This window comes from Salmo salar, chromosome 20 (assembly GCF_965601325.2).
Source record: "Salmo salar chromosome 20, fSalSal1, whole genome shotgun sequence".
Classification (NCBI taxonomy): Eukaryota; Metazoa; Chordata; class Actinopteri; order Salmoniformes; family Salmonidae; genus Salmo; species Salmo salar.
The window spans coordinates 47,211,138-47,231,785 of NC_138310.1; the positions used below are offsets into that span (position 1 = coordinate 47,211,138).

Sequence of the window (20,648 nt, forward strand, 5' to 3'; positions counted from 1 at the left end):
GGACATGCAAGAAAACATGATTTGAGTCACTTCAAACTGCCAATGTGAACAAGACGTTTCAATTGTCTGATAAACCTGCTGTGGTAGCCCCCACCACTTCTGTTGATTTTTAGCTTCGGTGGCCAAAGTTATCTTAAGTTTGTAGTGGCTATTTAAAGAAAACCTAAACATGGATTAGCTTCTCCTAGGCCAGTTCACTTTTAGGGTGAGGAACCAACCATCTAATGTTAATTTGTAAAATAGTGAACTTTCCCTTTAAAGCTTCAATCAGCAGTTGAAACAATAACTGTGTGTTTTCTCCACGCCTGTTTCGGTAAAAAGCTGAGGGATAGGGTTGTAACCACTCTGAAATTCATAGACAGAGCTATGGATGCAAGGACTGACCATCCATGATATTACAATTATAGTTTTACCCATATTTTGAGGCATGTTTGTTTATATTTACTTTGTTTACAAACATTGGAGTGAAAAAAAAAGCTTATCTTTTGGGTTCTGATGGGGTACGACAGTTGAACTAAGCGTGTGAGGCATTTATAAGTTATATTCTTCAAGAATCAATGGGTACATTTAATTAATTCACAAGTCCCAAAATTGATGAAGCGTTTGCAGACTGTTCTTTTAAGACGAAGAGGAACGAAGAGGATTAAGAAAATGAAAACGCTTATTTGAAAACTCTGCTGCTCTACCAAACATTGGTTGAATAATAAACTATGAATCAAATAAAATACTTTCAATGTACAAGCTAGAGAGTAACAAGTGGCTTTAATTGAGGCTGCCTCCTTTTTATGACACAGAATTAATGAAGGTGACAAAGCAAAGCATCACGCTTTCAGATTGCAATACATTTCCATATTCTGTCATATCATGACGAATGCTGCAATATTGAATGACTAGATGGTATGGCAAGTATCATTTGACCAGCATCTTCTTAAAACGTCTGAGCACTAAAGCGGAAAGCAGAAAGCTGCAAAACAGAAATATGGCACAACCACCCCCTCTATGCCTTTCAAGTATCGATAGTCAAACAACATAACACCACTTAATATAACATGATGCAACATAATGAATTTTGCTAAATATAAGTTAGAGGGGTCACAATGAGGAAAACCTGTGCAGGCTCAAGGGGTACAAGGAAAAGGCAAATTTGTAGATCAAGGTAATAAGGTTGTATTAGGTTGTAAGCAAAGCTGTACACACAGCAGCCATATAGACAGAAACTAAAGTAAGGCACAAAACTATGCTACCTGACAGCATAAGGTTTGTTAACAAATGCCACAACATATCTAAAAGGTAGCCTACAACTATATTACATTCAATTAATTTCTCTATTTTCTTCATAACACACACACACATAGTTACCATATGAGCAATATCTAGTGGGATGGTTATGGAATACTTGTTCAGTTCTGAGGTCGTGGAGTGGTAGGCTGGATCAAGTACACACAGTGAACATACCAAACCTGTGCCCGTATTCATAAAGTGTCTCAGAATAGGAGTGCTGATCTTGGATCAGATTTGCCATAATGAATAAGATTACATGGCCAGAGAGTACCTGATCAGCTCTCCTACTCTGAGACGCTTTATGAATACAGGCCCTGTTTTGAAGTATGCAGATGACGTTTGTTGGGTGTTATTTTACGCTGCTTTATATTCTTAAAATTGGTATAGCAAAACAAGTAAGCAATAAAAATCCTCAAAGGATCAAAACACATTGAACTCATGTGAACACATTGAAAGGAAAATGTCACAGGTATCCAACATTTCGTTTTTGTACGGCATCCAGTGTTTATCGTTTGTTTATATGCAGTGCTTTCCTAATTGTCTTGACATAGTATTCCATCGATCAAGGGGAAAAAATCTATAAAATATACACGTAATAATAATAGGCGCTCTGGTGTTGTAGACAGGTGGCCTTGGGCTTGGTCTGATAGTACTCATGAGCTAGAGTTTGTCACTGTAGCTTGCATGTTCTGGGTCTGTTTAACAGACATCACTAATGTGTCACACACGTCATTCATCAAACAAGATTATCAGAGCTCTGTTGATGAAAGCGGTAGGATGATCCCAACAACAGTTAGAAATGGAGTCCCTCAATGTGTGTACAGGTAACTGCCAAAATAAAGGAAACATAAAGTGTTTTTCGAGAGGGCGTTGGGCCACCACGAGCCAGAACAGCTTTAATGCACCTCTATTAGCAGGAGGCGACAACCTTCTTCCACGATAAATTCCATAATTTGGTGTTTTGTATCCCTCATTTACTCAAGTGTTTCCATTATTTGGCAGTTACCTGTACATTAATGTTCTGGCGCTGAAAGCAGGCTAAATCAAACTCTAAATGAAAACACATACTATTCAAACCCAGGTCTAGTGGTGCTGACAGTGCAATTCTATATCATGAGTCCTCAGTCAGCCATGTGTGAGCTTTAATATTAGTATTGACTACCGGTGAGTGCAGGTTACACCTCCAGACCCAGCTGGGGTCACAGAGTGAGTTTATCGCGCATCGTTGAGCTCCCTGGCCAAGGTAAGGATCTCCTTAGCCCCTTTACTCAGCAGTAGATTGGCCAGGTCTAGACCTAGCTTCTCAGAAGCATCCTGGGCCGGGCCTGGCATGTTGTTCGCTGTGACGCCAACTCGCTGGACCCACTCATCCACTCGCTCTTCCACCTACCACAGAGGAAAGACAGCTTAAATAAACCAAATAAATATGCGCTGAAAAGGGAGCCCCTTGGTGAGCTGATACGTTTAATGAGAGAGGTTCATTTGTGTTCTGACTGGGAGTGAGAAATCAGTAGTCTGACCTTATTGTCTGAAGCAATGCTGGTCTGCATGGTCTCCTTGAGACTGTCTGAACCATCCAGGCTGTACACTGCACCCGTCAGGTAGAGCTTTGGTAAATAGAACACAACAGTTACAAAAGGCATACACGCAAGAATGCAACCATGGATATGCAATGACACACACGTACACGTTAGCAAATGTCATAAGCCCTTACCTGAGAGTCCTTGACTTCAGTGTGGACAGCAACTGGTACACTGCAACCCCCCTCCTACAACAAGCGAAAGTGATTACACTGAAGTGTAGACAGTCAAATATAATGGGACATACAAGAAAATATTGACATTTGGTTAAAGGGGGTAATCTGCAGTTGCTGCATACATTTTTTAAATGCTCAATTAATTAAATTAAATTAAATTGTATTTGTCACATGCTTCGTAAACAATAGGTGTAGACTAACAGTGAAATGCTTGATTAGGACCCCTTCCCAACAATGCAGAGAAAAATAAAATATAGAAATAATAGTAATAATAAATACACAATGAGTAATGATAACTTTGCTATATACACCAGAGTACCAGTACCGAGTCGATGTGCAGGGGTATGAGGTAATTGAGGTAGATATGTACATACCGTATAACTAGGAATAAAGTGATTATTCAACAGGACAGATAATAAACAGTAGCATCGGTGTATGTGATGAGCCAAAAAATGGTCAGATAGTTAAATAATTAACCAATAGCTACCTGGACTAACTATATTGAACATAGATATAAACGTAACATGCAACAATTGCAAAGATTTTACTGAGTTACAGTTCATATAAGGATATCAGTCAATTGAAATAAACTCATTAGGCCCTAATGTGTGAATTTTACATGACTTGCAGGGCATAGGCACACCCACTGGGAAGCCAGGTCCTGCCAATCAGAATGAGTTTTTCCCCACTAAAGGGCTTTAGTACAGACAGAAATACTCCTCAGTATTTTTGTTCAGTTTATTGAGCAGTCTTATGGCTTGGGGGTAGAAGCTTTTCAGGGTCCTGTTGGTTCCAGACTTGGTGCATGCCGTGCGGCAACAATGAGAACAGTTTATGACTTGGGTGGCTGGATGCATGAAGTTTTAGGGCCTTCCTCTGACACCGCCTGAATGGCAGGGTGTTCGGCCCAGTGATGAACTGGTATACTGATGCACTGTAATGATTTATACCCATTTATTCTTGAGGAATATAACTTAGAAATGCCTCATGAGCTTAGGTCAACTGTCGTACCCAATCAGAACACAAAATATAACCTTGTTCTACTCCAATGTTTGTAAACATTGTAAATAAAAACAATTTTAAACATTGTATTGCTTCCAAACATGTTTAAAACTATAATTTTTAAATCTTAGATGGTTAGTCATAGCTCTGTCTATGAATTTGTGAGTGGTTACATTTCTCTAGACCCCTCCATCAGCTTTTTACCAAAATAGAGGTGGGGTGTACGCGTTGTGATTGTTTCAACTCCGGATTGCCGCTTTAAGTAATGTTTATGTGACATAATTATAAAGCCTACCATTACTTTATGTTTTTTTTTTATGTAAAGACTTCTACATTCACTTGCAATTGTACCTCAAAGGCCGGTTTCCGAGGCAAAGATTAAGCCTCGTCCTAGACTAAAAAGCCCTTTCAATGATGATTCTCTGTTGAGCATGCTTTTTAGTCCAGGATTAGGCCTAGGCTAATCTGAGTCTGGGAAACTGGTCCTATACGAGTATCTACATTAAGTAGTATCAACAATCCACTAGCAGCCAACAATTCACAGATACACTGGACACGCTATAATAAAACATCTAGGAGATCTAGAGTGAGACTTACCAGTCGTCTGAGGAAGGCTCGCTCTGCTATACAGCGCAGGACCGTGTTGGGGTCGTGCAGAACAGACACCATCTCCAGGATGTCCTTATCTTTGGCCCGCACCTCAATGGCAATAGCCCCCTGGAACACAGCCAAGCAATGGACCCTCAGTCAGTTAAGACCACGCTGAAAATTCTAATTCTCACATACAGTTAAAGTCGAAAGTTTACATACACTTTAGCCAAATACATTTAAACTCAGTTTTTCACAATTCCTGACATTTAATCCCAATAAAAGTTCCCTGTCTGAGGTCAGTTAGGATCACCACTTTATTTTAAGAATGTGAAATGTCAGAATATCAGTAGAGAGAATGATTTATTTCAGCTTTTATTTCTTTCATCACATTCCCAGTGGGTCAGAAGTTTACATACACTGAATTAGTATTTGGTAGCATTGCCTTTAAATTGTTTCACTTGGGTCAAACATTTCGCGTAGCCTTCCATAAGCTTCCCACAATAAGTTGGGTGAATTTTGGCTCATTCCTCCTGACAGAGCTGGTGTAACTGAGTCAGGTTAGTAGGCCTCCTTGCTCAAACACGCTTTTTCAGTTCTGCCCACAAATTTTCTATAGGAGTGAGGTCAGGCCTTTGTGATGGCCATTCCAAAACCTTGACTTTGTTGTCCTTAAGCCATTTTTCCACAACTTTGGAAGTATGCTTGGGGTCATTGTCCATTTGGAAGACCCATTTGCGACCAAGCTTTAAATTCCTGACTGATTTCTTGAGATGTTGCTTCAATATATCTACATAATTTTATTTCCTCATGATGCCATCTATTTTGTGACATGCACCAGTCCCTCCTGCAGCAAAGTACCCCCACAACATGATGCTGCCACCCCCGTGCTTCATGGTTGGGATGGTGTTCTTCGACTTGCAAGCGTCCCCCTTTTTCCACCAAACATAACGATGGCCAAACAGTTCTATTTTTGTTTCATCAGACCAGAGAACATTTCTACAAAAAGTACGATCTTTGTCCCCATGTGCAGTTGCAAACTGTAGTCTGGCTTTTTTATGGCGGTTTTGGAGCAGTGGCTTCTTCCTTGCTGAGCGGCCTTTCAGGTTATGTTGATATTGGACTCGTTTTTACTGTGGATAGAGATACTTTTGTACCTGTTTCCTCCAGCATCTTCACAAGGTCCTTTGCTGTTGTTCTGGGATTGATTTGCACTTTTCGCACCAAAGTATATTCATCTCTAGGAGACAGAACGCGTCTCCTTCCTGAGCGGTATGACGGCTGCGTGGTCCCATGGTGTTTATACTTGCGTACTATTGTTTGTACAGATGAATGTGGTACCTTCAGGCATTTGGAAATTGCTCCCAAGGATGAACCAGACTTGTGGAGGTCTCCAATTCTTTTTCTGAGGTCTTGGCTGATTTCTTTTGATTTTCCCATGATATCAAGCAAAGAGGCACTGAGTTTGAAGGTAGGCCTTGAAATACATCCACGGGTACACCTCCAATTGAGTCAAACGATGTCAATTAGCCTACCAGAAGCTGTTTAAAGGCACAGTCAACTTAATGTATGTAAACTTCTGATCCACTGGAATTGGGATACAGTGAATTATAAGTGAAATAATCTGTCTGTAAACAATTGTTGGAAAAATGACTTGTGTCATGCACAAAGTAGATGTCCTATCCGACTTGCCAAAACAATAGTTAGTTAACAAGACATTTGTGGAGTGGTTGAAAAACTAGTTTTAATGACTCCAACCCAAGGGTATGTAAACTTCCGACTTCAACTGTATACAGTGCCAAAAGGGGTCTCGGACGAAGGCCTGGGGATAATGGGTTAGCAACGGTGATATACCCTTTCAAGGTAAAATGTTTTTTGTTATTATTACACAATGGAATAAGGACCACAGGTATAAGAGTTAAAGTTGTCACTTTCTCCTTCATAAAATAAATCTACCCACCTGTCCAACAGCGTACATACAGTCCTCAGGGCCCAGGATCTTCAAATGTAAAGACACAAATTAAAGATACAATGAATTCATAAAGTTTTCAGACCCCTTGACTTTTCCACATTTTGTTACGTTACAGCCTTATTCGACAATGGATTCAATCGTTTTTCCCCCCTCATCAAATCTACACACGATGACGTAGCAAAAACTGTTTTTTTTGTATTTCTGCAAATGTATTCAAACTAAAAAACTGAAATATCACATTTACATAAGTATTCAGACCCTTTACTCAGTACTTTGTTGAAGCACCTTTGGTAGCGAATACAGTCTTGAGTCTTCTTGGGTATGACGCTACAAGCTTGGCACACCTGTATTTGGGGAGTTTCTCCCATTCTTCTCTGCAGATCCTCTCAAGCTCTGTCAGGTTGGATGGGGAGCGTTGCTGCACAGCTATTTTCAGGTCTCTCCAGACATGTTTGATCGGGTTCAAGTCCAGGCTCTGGCTGGGCCACTCAAGGACATTCAGAGACTTTCCCCGAAGCCACTCCTGCATTGTCTTGGCTGTGTGCTTAGGGTTGTTGTCCTGTTGGAAGGTGAACCTTTGCCCCAGTCTGAGGTCCTGAGCGCTCTGGGGCAGGTTTTCTTCAAGGATCTCGCTGTACTTGGCTCCGTTCATCTTTGCCACGATCCTGACTAGTCTCCCAGTCGCTGCTGCTGAAAAACATCCCCACAGCATAAATGCTGCCACCACCACTATGCTTCAACGTAGGGATGGTGCCAGGTTTCCACCAGACGTGACGCTTGGCATTCTGGCCAAAGAGATCAATCTTGGTTTCATCAGACCAGAGAATCTTTTCTCATGGTCTGAGAGAATACCTAGGATAGGATAAAGTAATCATTCTAACCCCCCCCTCTTAAAAGATTTAGATGCACTATTGTAAAGTGGTTGTTCCACTGGATATCATAAGGTGAATGCACCAATTTGTAAGTCGCTCTGGATAAGAGCGTCTGCTAAATGACTTAAATGTAAAATGTAAATGAGAGTCTTTAGGTGCCTTTTAGCAAACTCCAAGCAGGCTGTCCGGTGTCTTTTACTGAGGAGTGGCTTCCGTCTGGCCACTCTGCCATAAAGGCCTGATTGGTGGAGTACTGCAGAGATGGCTGTCCATCTGGAAGGTTCTCCTATCTCCACAGAGGAACTCTGGAGCTCTGTCAGAGTCACCATCAGGTTCTTGGTCACCTCCCTGACCAAGGCCCTTCTCCCCCGGTTGCTCAGTTTGGCTGGGCAGCCAGCTCAAGGAAAAAGGTTGGTTAATTACAAACTTCTTCCATTTAAGAATGATGGAGGCCACTGTGTTCTTGGGGATCGTCAATGCTGCAGAAATGTTTTGGTACCCTTCCTCAGATCTGTACCTCGACACAATCCTGTCTCGGAGCTCTACAGACAATTCCTTCAACCTCATGGTTTGGTTTTTGCTTTGACATGCACTGTCAACTGTGGAACGTTATATAGACAGGTGTGCCTTTCCAAATCATGTCCAATCAATTGAATTTACCACAAGTGGACTCCAACCAAGTTGTAGTAACATCTCAAGGATGATCAATGAAAACAGGATGCACCTGGCCTCCATTTCTAGTCTCATAGCAAAGGGTCTGAATACTTATGTAATTAAGGTATTTCTGTTTTTATTTTTAATATATTTGCAAACATTTCTGAAAACCTGTTTGCATTTTGTCATTATGGGGTAGTGTGTAGATTGCTGAGAAAAAAATATTTAATCAATAGGGCTGTAACATAACAAAATGTGGAAAAAGTCAAGGGGTCTGAATGCTTTCTGAAGGCACCGCATACAGTAGGCTTACATATTGTCTATAAACCACATACAATTGAATCTTTATTAATGAAGATAAATCTTGGCTATGGACAAGGTGTTGTGAAGTGGAATGTTGGAAGTAGCTACCTGGCTGACTCGGCTCTCCCAGCCCATGCGACGGAGTCCAGCTGCAGCCAGAATAATGGCAGAGAAGTCGCCCTTTTCATCCAGCTTCTTCAACCTCGTGTTAAGGTTTCCTCGCTGGAAAAAACCCACTAAGGAAACAAACTCACAACCCTCTATAGATATAGTCATTACGGATATGATGTGCATCAGATTTCAAATGAAGATCCTGTTTTGATATTTCGCTATATTGTGAGTGAAAGGATACAATATCTTTAAACTCGAGGTGGGGGAATCTTTTCTTTAGCTGAGCAGCCCGTCGCAGCGAACTTGTGCCTATCACACTATGAAAAAACCCCATCAAGATCAATGTCAAGCCACTCCTTTAAAACAGATAGGAAAAGAATCTTCAAACGGTGTCATGAGTAAAATTCAACTGTGTTTCGTACCTCTTGTCGGGCAGGGTGTCGAGGGATTTGCCCATGTTTTGGGGATGCAAGACCACTGCATCATGGGGGTTCTCCCGCCTTTAAAGAACAGGAAGCAAAACAAATATGTATATATATAATATTTTTTAAATACCTTTATTTAACTAGGCAAGTCAGTTAAGAACAAATTCTTATTTTCAATGACGGCCTAGGAACTGCCTTGTTCAGGGGCAGAACGACAGATTTGTACCTTGTCAGCTCAGGGATTCAATCTTGCAACCTTTCAGTTGCTAGTCCAACGCTCTAACCACTGGGCTACGCTGCCGCCCCTCAAAACAAATATTTACCATTAAAATATTGGAGGCTACTTCATTCCACAGTAGTGGTGAAGACAATCCTACTTCAATAGTAGATATTCAGAAAGTGATACACTCTAGTGCGCTTGGAGTATTCAAAATAAATGTCTACACACGTAGCTAGGCTAGCTAGATCATGATTTCAAATCTACATTGTCAATGAAATCTATTTGTAGTAACCTGAATAAACTTTGAAAGAAAGAACTTTCAATATAGTACAATATGTGAGTAAAACTGATAGTGTTTCAAACCAAATCAGTATGTTCAAAGGTCTGAACACAAACAAAAGAGGCCCAGATGAATTAGGACAGTGTGTTTGATTTCTCTGTGGATCCTTACAGAGGCACTATTGTGTCAACTTACTTTAGCACTGCTCCTATGGTAAAGCCAGGAGGCAGAGTCGTGGGCAAGTCCTTCAAAGAGTGGACCACCAAGTCTACCCTATAGGAGACACAGCACAACAGAGTCATTTATTTTGCAACACTTCAGAGCAAAGACTCTGGACATAAACACCTGCACAAATCAAAGTCTTGAAGACATCAATGGTTTTGTCTGAAGTGTTGAAGCTACTCAAAATGTATGCCATTACGTTGTAACAAAGAAAGTACTTCAACAGTAGTAGCTTTCCAGATTCGGGCTAATAGTAATGTAGCCTACAGTTTGAATGTACAGTGCGTAGTGAACGTCTACACACCCCTTGCACAGTCTCCACATTTTGCTGCCTTTAGATTACATATGAAAATGTATTAAATTATCATTTTTTTCCTACTGATGTACACAACCTACTCCACATTTCCAAAGTGAAAGAAAATTATAGAATATTTTCAAAATGTATGAAAAATAAAAAAACTAAGATGTCTTGATGGCATATGTCTTTACACCCCAGAGTTAATACTTGGTGGAAGCACCTTTGGTAGTAATTACAGCTGTGAAACAATTTAAATCAGATTCTACAAACTTTGCACAACTCTTAGGGTAACATGTATCCATAGTTAAAATTGCTCAAGCTCAGTAAATTTGGTTGGGAGTCATTGATGGACAGCAATATTCCAACCTTGTCTCAGATTTTCAAGCAGATTTACGTCAGGACTGAGACTGGACCATTCAGGAACACTCAACACCTATTGTAAAGCCATTTTGATGCGTTTTTGGCATTACAATTTATGTAATTGTCCCGCTGAAAAATAAAGTTCTATCCCAGGTTTAGGTATTCAGAAGACTAAGGCAGGGTTTCGTGTAACTTTTTATCTGGGCTTTTCTCCTTTCATATTATATATATGTTTTTGTTTGTTTGTGTTTTAGCCCCTTTTTCTCCCCAATTTCAATCTTGTCTCATTGTTTCAACTCCCCAATGGGCTTGGGAGGTGAAGGTTGAGTCATGTGTCCTCCGAAACATGATCCGCCAAACCGTGCTTCTTAACACCCTCCCGTTTAACCTGGAAGCCAGCCGCACCAATGTGTCAGAGAAAACACTATTCACCTGAAGACCGAGGTCAGCCTGTAGGTGCACAGCCCGCCACAAGGAGTCACTAGAGCGCGATGAACCAAGTAAAGCCCCCCGGCCAAACCCTCCCCTAACCCGGACAACGCTGGGCCAATTGTGCACTGCCCGATCACGGCCGGTTGTGAAACAGCCCGGGTTCGAACCCAGATCTGTAGTGGCGCCTAAGACCACTGCGCCATTCGGGAGGCACCTTTCATATTTTTTTTCCTGAAAAACTCCTCAGTCCCTGCCGGTGACAAGCATACCCATAACCTGATGCTGCCACCACAATACTCAAACGCATATTATCAACAATATTGTATTCACTCCACATTACTGGCCCGTATGGTATGACAAAGTGAGACATTTTTTTTGACAAAAACAATGAATAAATGTTGCCCTGAGAGTTGTGCAAAGTTGGTAGAATCTTATTCAAAATGATTCACCACTGTAATGGCAGCCAAAGGTGCTTCCACCAAGTATTAACTCTGGGGTGTGACGACACGTTATCAACACACCAACAATTTTTTTATTCATTTTGAATATTTTCTATAATTTTTCTTTAACTTTGAAAATGTGGAGTGCAACTCTACAGTAGTTTCACTGACACTGGAAAAAATTGTTAAAGTGAGAAAGGACATTACCTGAAATCAACAACAACATAAAATGCAATTTGGTTCCACTCAACCACCAAAGGTATCATACCTGGCTCTTTCGGGTTCCAATTCGTATGACCCGGCTCGATAGGAAAGAAATCAAATATATTCCCATTTGAGATTACATTTTAAGGCAGCAAAATGTGTTGACTGTGCAAAGGGTGTGTAGACTTTCACTAGCGACTGTATATTACAAGGCTTATTCACAGACAAGAGACCACTATAATCACCATTCTTGGCAACATTTTTCTTGACAACACCCAAGCCTGACAAGTGGATCCAACTGAAATGCCAGTTCCAGATGACAAAATTAAACTTACTCGTTCCTCTCCAGAGCAGTCTCCAGTTCTTTGGTGAAAAGGCTCTTCTCTCCAATCTGCATTTAGAAAGCAAATAGGTTGCTAACTGTTAACCCCATAACATGTTCAGTTCAGACCATAAGTTTACATGTACACAATGGAGAAAACAGTGTATATTTTAATGGCAGTGGTTTTTGCACACTACTGAGTCAAGTAAAATGAACAATTTGGGCAACAATTTAGTTCTCATGAGGCACGCTTTAGTATATAAATAGATTTACCTTTGATAACGCTGTGTCAAGAATTTTGTCCCCTGTAGTTGTCATGCCAACTGAAACAGAAAGACAATGACGTAATCAAAGTGATATAGTCATTTAATTACTGTATTGTACATATCTTATTGGTGATGCATCTCTATAGTCAAATGAAGATTACTGCACTATAAGTAACACAACATACATGTAACTGCCAAAATAAAGGAAACATCAACATAATGTGTTTTAATAGGGCGTTGGGCCAAAACAGCTTCAATGCACCTTGGCATATATTCTACAAATGTCTGGAACTCTATTGGAGGAATGCAACACCATTCTTCCACAAGAAATTCCATAATTTGGTGTTTTGGTGATGGTGGTAGAAAACGCTGTCTCAAGAGCCGCTCCAGAATCTCCCATAACTCTTAGATTGGGATGAGATCTGGTGACTGAGACGGCCATGGCATATAGCTTACATCGTTTTCATGCTCATCAAACCATTCAGTGACCACTCGTGCCCTGTGTATGGGGGCATTGTCATCCTATGGGGGCATAGCCATGGTAGCCCAAAAATAGCCTAAATAATGGCCTGCCCAGCCTTTTTATACATGAACCTAAGCATGATGGGATGTTAATTGCTTAATTAACTCAGAAAACACATCTGTGTGGAAGCACCTGCTTTCAATATGCTTTTTATCTCTCATTTACTCAAGTGTTTCTATTATTTTTCCAGTTACTTGTATATACTCTATAAAACCTTTTTTTCAAACACTCTTAGAAAAAAGGGTTCCAAAAGGTTCTTCGGCTGTCCCCATGGGAGAACCCTTATTGGTTTCAGATAGAACCCTTTTGGGTACCAAGTAGAACTATTTTGGTTTCCAAGTAGAATCCTCTGTGGAAAGGCTTCTACATGGAACGCAAAAGGGTTCTTCAAAGGGTTCTCCTATGCGGACCGCCGAACAACCCTTTTTGGTTCTAGATAGCACATTTTTTTCTTAGAGTGTATTGCGGGACACCTGGACTCACCTATTTCTATGTGGACATCAGGGTACAGTCCCTTCAGCTTTTCTGCAACGCTGTCCGTCTGAATACGAGCCAGCTGAGGTCAACAAATGGACAGAAATCAATTCAATTTGGATTACATAATATGTGTGTCTGCATTTTGGATGGTTGGTTTCTAGCTAGTTCACTTCTTGGATAATATTGAATAACATAGGCTATTCAAGAAGCAAATGTTCAGCCGTGAGTTACCAAATCAGTGGGACATGAGCATAAGAAGCTGTAGTAAAAGGCTAGAAATGACAGGAGCAGTGAAATAATCTATCTCTGTTGCAGGAGGTGCAGACGTCCCTGACTGCTGTATCAGAGTGAACGGAGAGGGGAACCTTATCTGATAAGGAGTTGCCACGCTCTCTGCCCCCCCATTCAAAAGCTGTTTCGCCATTCAAAAGTGTAACTCTACAGTAGTTTCACTGACACTGTAAAAATAGTTAAAGTGAGAAATGACATTATCTGAAATCAACAACAACATAAAATGCAATTTGTGTCCACTCAACCACCAAAGGTATCATACCTGGCTGTTTCGGGTTCCAATTCGTATGACCCGGCTAACTTTCCCATTCCCATCCTGTTGGAAAAACATGAAAGCAATACATTTACAACAGCCATTTTTCCAATAATGGAGTTTTTCAACTTCTACTTGTCATTGCAGTTCATGGCAGTTATTCCCTTCGTATTGTGTCAACTCCTTTCACTATAAGCCACATATAACTGCTCCATATAATAATATATATATAAACTCTGATTGAATTGCTTTCCTCTTACCCTAATGTACTTATAAGGTCCCTCCATAGTTCTCAGTAAACCTTAGCTTCTACACGCAGAGAAGCACTTTGTGTCGTCTGTAGAGCTGTGGAAGCCTGCTGTGTCTATGTGGGGAGCAGTGGCAAGTCATATAGCCAAGCCCGAGAGATACTGAACAACTATGCATCTTAACTTCCTACACCCCCATTTCCCTGGTCCTAGCTGATAAGTCAAGAGTGCCGATTCATTGTGTCAGTTATTATGAGCAGGGAGGGGTAGTGATAGACTTTAGAAAGATAATTTGTTTTAGGAATTTTCCAAATGGTTATGAAATTGACATGTACTGTATGTACGTGGAAAGCAACAATATGAAAAGGATAGAGTTTTCTGTTTAAATCTGATCCCATTCAAAGCTGGCAACCTTTAGGTTTTATAGGAGAAGACAAGAGTTGACACACTGGTTGTTGCAGGCATATAATACAGCAGCTATAGAAACTCTGACAGGCAGCAACATCATATTATGCTGTTATTTAGAGTTAGTTTAATGAATGAACACGTAATTTTTACTGCAGGAACTGTCCATCTGCCATTAGAAAGGGACAGCTAAGACATAACATCACATTAGCTTCTAATCTACAGGTTCAATGGATGTGGCTGCTGATGGTGAGGCAGATATTGTTTGTAATGAAACCCTTTGATATATGAGATGTATTCTCCAATGGTAGAGCTCCGAGGTGCAGAAAGGCGCGTGAGTAAACCAATCAGAGCGTTCCGGCTTGGCTGTAATAACGACGCATGCCTCACTGCGCGGAATATTATCAGTGAGGTATGACTGTTAGGCAGAGTCCTAGCTAACTAGCCAAGTCTCTCACCTGGGAATTCTTCTCTCTCGACATCTCAGTGTGGCAGTAACGATCCGCGAGTATTGTCTTTGTCAGTGACAATTGTTCGCGACATGCAATCCTTGAGAATATAGCTAATTCCTTGTAAACAGGGATGAAAATGGCATTTGTACCTAGGATAATTTATTTTATTTTTGTATTATTCATAATACAAAAATCAACTTACATTGCTACATCAAACATGTCTAACAAAACAAAACACAGATATTAACAAGAAAATACTAAAACGTACAAAAAATATCAATAAAATAATTTTTTAAAATAAACTATTCTAGTGCAATTGTATTCATTCTGAAAAAAAAATTGAATTATAATGATTCAGGAAGATTGTTATTCTTGTTGTTATTCACTAGGGATAATGTCTTAACAAGATGATTAAATTCAATCAAAAATATGTGTAATTTTGGTATAGAAATCTGGAATTTTTGTTTGTGTATAAAGTATTTGGCAACAAGAATAAGAAAAATCACAATTATTTCAATGGTCTTGTTATCATTGCAAAGGTAACATATTGTATCCTTCATGTCAAAAACATGGGTAGTGTTCATAATGATGAATAAGTATTCTGCGAGGTTTTCCAAAAATTCTGACACAAATGTACATTCAAAGAACAAGTGAGTCAGATTCTCACCTTTTTCACAGAAAAGGCAGATATCAATAGGCACAAATTTGGACAACATAGAATTACATGGATATATCTTATGTAGAATTTGAAAGTGTACTTCCTTAAATTTGTTTGGTATACAATATTTGTAAGGCCTTAACCAAGATTTTTTCCAGACAATGTCATGAATAAGCATGTTCCAGAAACATTTTCCTCTAGGCGTAAGTTGGTTCTGTGAATGGAGAATTTGTCTTATATTGTAACGACTGTTGTGAGAGAGTGGAACAAAACGCAGCGGAGTTAGTGTTCATCATATTTAATACTTAAACGGAACACTATACAATTACAAAACAAGAAACTGACAGCCAAACAGTCCTGTCAGGTGAAACACAACGACAGAAACAATTACCCACAAAACCCCAACGGAAAAACATGCACTTATGTGTGACTCCCAATCAACAACAACGAACTTCAACTGTGCCTGATTGGGAGCCACACACGGCCCAAAACAAAGAAATACAAAAACATAGAAAAAGAACATAGAACGCCCACCCAATGTAACACCCTGGCCTAACCAAAATAAAGAACAAAAAACCCCTCTCTATGGCCAGGGCGTTACAGTACCCTCTCTCCCCCCAAGGTGCGGACTCCGGCCGCAAAACCTGACACTGAAGGGGAGGGTCTGGGTGGGCCTTTTTACAGCGGCGGCTCAGGTGCGGGACGTGGCCTCTGCCCCACCCTTGGCGTCGCCCTCTTAGGTGGTGCACCTGGCCGCGCCAAAGGTCTGGTGGGCGACCCTGACTTCGCCCGGCTGGCGGGCGACCCTGACTTCGCCCGGCTGGCGGGCGACCCTGACTTCGCCCGGCTGGCAGATCTGGACAGGCGGGCCACTCTGGCAGATCCGGACAGGCGGGCCACTCTGGCAGCTCCGGACAGGCGGGCCACTCTGGCAGCTCCGGACAGGCGGGCCACTCTGGCAGCTCCGGACAGGCGGGCCACTCTGGCAGCTCCGGACAGGCGGGCCACTCTGGCAGCTCAGGACAGGCGGGCCACTCTGGCAGCTCCGGACAGGCGGGCCACTCTGGCAGCTCAGGACAGGCGGGCCACTCTGGCAGCTCCGGACAGGCGGGCCACTCTGGCAGCTCCGGACAGGCGGGCCACTCTGGCAGCCCCGGACAGGCGGGCCACTCTGGCAGCCCCGAACAGGCGGGCCACTCTGGCAGCCCCGAACAGGCGGGCCACTCTGGCAGCCCCGAACAGGCGGGCCACTCTGGCAGCCCCGAACAGGCGGGCCACTCTGGCAGCCCCGAACAGGCGGGCCACTCTGGCAGCCCCGAACAGGCGGGCCACTCTGGCAGCCCCGAACAGGCGGGCCACTCTGGCAGCCCCGAACAGGCGGGCCACTCTGGCAGCTCCGAACAGGCGGGCCACTCTGGAGGCCTAGTCCTGGGAGGTGGCACCGGATGGACCAGGATGGGGAGACCCACTGGTGGCCTGGTCCTAGGAGGAGGCACAGGACTGACCAGGATGGGGAGATCCACTGGATGCCTTGTCCGAGGAGGAGGCACAGGCTTAACCAAGATGGGGAAACCCACTGGAGGCCTGGTCCGTGGAGCAGGCACAGGACAGACCAGGATGGGGAGACCCACTGGAGGACTGGTCCGAGGAGGAGGCACGGGCTTGACCAGGATGCGAAGACATGCAGGAGGCCTGGTTCTGGGCGTAGGCACAGGACGTGCAGGGCTGGGAAGACATGCAGGAGGCCTGTTTCTGGGCGCAGGCACAGTCTTCAACAGACGGCCAGCACGCACCTCAGGACGAGTATGGAGAACTGACTCAGGTGACATCAATTAACTGACACGCTCCGTAGGGCGAATGCCGTGCCTTATGCACCAAACCAGCAGGTCTCTCATCTCTCTCTCTCTCCTCCAATCTCCCCATCAACTCCTTCACTGTCTCTGCTTCGCACCCTTCGCTCACCTCCAACGTCAACCCGACTGGCTCTGGTTCCGACATCGGCACCGCCGACTGTCCCGTGTGCCCCCCCCAAAAAAATCTTGGGGCTGCCTCTCGTGCCTGTTGCGCTCTCTCTCCTCATACCATCGCCTCTCCGCTCTCGCCGCTTCAATCTCCCACTGCGGGAGGCCATACTCCCCAGCCTGAGTCCATGGTCCCTCTCCGTCCAGTATTTGTTCCCACGTCCATGAGTCCATCATGCTGCTCTCCTGGTGCTGCTCCTTCCTCCGCTGCTTGGTCCTTGTTTGGTGGGTAATTCTGTAATGACTGTTGTGAGAGAGAGTGGACCAAAACGCAGCGGAGTTAGTGTTCATCACATTTAATACTTAAACGGAAGACTATACAATTACAAAACAAGAAACTGACAGCCAAACAGTCCTGTCAGGTGAAACACAATGACAGAAACATTTACCCACAAAACCCCAACGGAAAAACATGCACTTATGTGTGACTCCCAATCAACAACAACGAACTTCAGCTGTGCCTGATTGGGAGCCACACACACACATGGCCCAAAACAAAGAAATACAAAAACATAGAAAAAGTACATAGAACGCCCACCCAATGAAACACCCTGGCCTAACCAAAATAAAGAACAAAAAACCCCTCTCTATGGCCAGGGCGTTACATATATATTTACTACAACAAGATTTCTCAAGTAAGCCCACGCCTTCCAAACTGAGTTCTGGATTGTAACGCCCTGGCCATAGAGAGGGGTTTTTTGTTCTTTATTTTGGTTAGGCCAGGGTGTTACATTGGGTGGGCATTCTATGTTCCTTTCTCTATGTTTTTGTATTTCTTTGTTTTGGGCCGTGTGTGTGTGTGTGTGTGTGTGTGTGTGTGTGTGTGTGTGTGTGTGTGTGTGTGTGTGTGTGTGTGTGTGTGTGTGTGTGTGTGTGTGTGTGTGTGTGGCTCCCAATCAGGCACAGCTGAAGCTCGTTGTTGCTGATTGGGAGTCACACATAAGGAGCATGTTTTTCCTTTGGGTTTTGTGGGTAATTGTTTCTGTTAGTGTTTGCACCTGACAGGACTGTTTGGCTGTCAGTTTTCTTGTTTTGTTTGTATAGTGTTCTTTCTTTATAAAATTTTCAATGAGGAACACTAACTCCGCTGCTCCTTGGTCTACTCTCTCTCCCGACAGCCGTTACAGAATTACCCACCACAAGAAGACCAAGCAGCGGAGAAGAGGGCAGATGGAAGTCAAGGAGGACTATAGGAAGCAGCGCGCTCGGGAGGAGATGGCATCCTGGTCGCTGGAAGTATTGGAGGCAAGAATAGACTGGACTTGGGAACAGCTATTTGACCATTGCAGCAACCTGCCGGGGAAGCAGGTGGAGGTGAAGAGGCAGCCCCAAAAATTCTTTGGGGGGGGGGGCACACGGGGAGATTGGCGGAGTCAGGCGTTAGACCTGAGCCAACTCCCCGTGCTTACCGGAAGCAGCGTGGTACTGGTCAGGTGCCGTGTTATGCGGTGGAGCGCATGGTGTCTCCAGTGCGCGCTCATAGCCCGGTACGCTACATCCCAGCCCCCCGCAAGTGCCATGCGAGGATGGAACCAGAGCCAGTCGGGGTGAAGTTGGAGGTGAGCGAAGGGAGCGAAGCAGAGACAGTGAAGGAGTTGATGGGGAGATTGGAGGAGAGAGATATGAGAGAGCTGCTGTGTTGGTGCATGAGGCACGACATTCGCCCTACGGAGCGTGTCCTCGAGTTGATGTCACCTGAGTCAGCTCTCCATACTCGTCCTGAGGTGCGTGCTAGCCATCTTGTGAAGACTGTGCCAGCCCAACGCACCAGGCCTCCTGTGCACCTCTCCAGCCCTGCACGTCCTGTGCCTGCGCCCAGAAACAGGCCTCCTGCATGTCTCCCCAGCCTGGTGAATCCTGTGCCTGCGCCCAGAACCAGACCTCCTGCATGTCTCCCCAGCCTGGTGAATCCTGCGCCCAGAACCAGGCCTCCTGCATGTCTTCCCAGCCTGGTGAGTCCTGTGCCTCCTCCCAGGACCAGGCCTCCAGTGGATCTCTCCAGCCTGGTCCGTCCTGTGCCACCTCCCTGGACTAGGCCTCCAGTGGGTCTCCCCATCCTGGTTAAGCCTGTGCCTCCTCCTCGGACCAGGCCTCCAGTGGGTCTCCCCACTGTTTTGGGCCGTGTGTGGCTCCCAATCAGGCACAGCTGAAGCTCGTTGTTGCTGATTGGGAGTCACACATAAGGAGCATGTTTTTCCTTTGGGTTTTGTGGGTAATTGTTTCTGTTAGTGTTTGCACCTGACAGGACTGTTTGGCTGTCAGTTTTCTTGTTTTGTTTGTATAGTGTTATTTCTTTATTCAATTTTCAATGATGAACACTAACTCCGCTGCGCCTTGGTCTACTCTCTCTCCCGACAGCCGTTACATGGATAAGCTTTGTGATCATTACCAAAGCTTAGATTAGTTTTCATTAGTGTAGTTAGAACACTGGGAATGGCTTTGATCACATCAATAAACTCTCTGAAGGTATTGGAAACTCATTCAATGTTATGAATTGTTCATATGTAAGAATATTACCCCTGTGTAACGTCTGCTTCCAACTCACACTCTCAAATACGTAGATCCCCTGAACACAGCTCACTCTCCAGGTCCCAATCACCTGAATTGTGATCACCTTTTCACACACCTATATGTCATTTACACACACTATTTAGTTCAGTTCTTTGCACCCCATCATTGTGAGGTATTGTTTTGTTACATGGTCTATTCGGAGCATGGTCTATCCGTATTAGTCCTCCTGTGTATCGTCGTTTTTGGCCATCCTCACTAACGATGCCTTTTTGCCTATTCCCTGCCTGTACTTTTGCCTATCAGATTTCCTGTCGTATACCTCTTGCCTGCTCTCCAGGACTAGGTCATTAGCCTTTTCCCTGCATGTACTGTTACCGTTTTGGAGTCCCTGTGTATGATCTTCTGCCTGTCCCTGGACCCAGCTACCTGCCTCTTCCTGTGGTCCTTTGCTAATAAACACCTGCTGCGCCCTGCGCTTGAAACCAGCACTCTGTCTCCCATCGTATTCATTACACCCTGTTAAAAACATCAAGAACAAAGTCAATATTCCTCTCATGCCAGCTGGGGTAGAACAATGACTTATTCCTTACAGTTATGTCTGAATTATTCCACAAAAGAGCTTTATGCTGGGAAAAATTCTGCAGGAAACATATTTTCCAGGCCATTAAAGCTTATTGGTGAAACCTAGCCAATTTAGCGGGTAATCTTTCAGGAATATAATTGCATTTCAGTAAAAATTGAAGACCTCCCAACTTATAAAACACATTATTTGGAATGAAATACCATATTGAATCAGTATTG

At 43.4% G+C, this 20,648-nt stretch overlaps 1 protein-coding gene across 1 annotated transcript; it reads right to left on the minus strand.

Moving 5' to 3' along the window:
* Nucleotides 1–743: 743 nt before the first annotated feature.
* Nucleotides 744–14,031, minus strand: LOC123729220 (porphobilinogen deaminase). Its single transcript, XM_045703496.2, has 14 exons — nt 13,813–14,031; nt 13,562–13,615; nt 13,015–13,087; nt 12,016–12,065; nt 11,756–11,811; nt 9,660–9,737; nt 8,962–9,039; nt 8,781–8,856; nt 8,537–8,650; nt 6,588–6,626; nt 4,637–4,756; nt 2,996–3,049; nt 2,802–2,888; nt 744–2,667 (listed from the first exon to the last, which is right to left on the minus strand). Exons 1-14 carry the CDS (start codon nt 13,837–13,839, stop codon nt 2,494–2,496), a joined length of 1,080 nt encoding a protein of 359 aa, XP_045559452.1. The 5' UTR covers nt 13,840–14,031; the 3' UTR covers nt 744–2,493.
* Between the last annotated feature and the right edge of the window lie 6,617 nt (nt 14,032–20,648).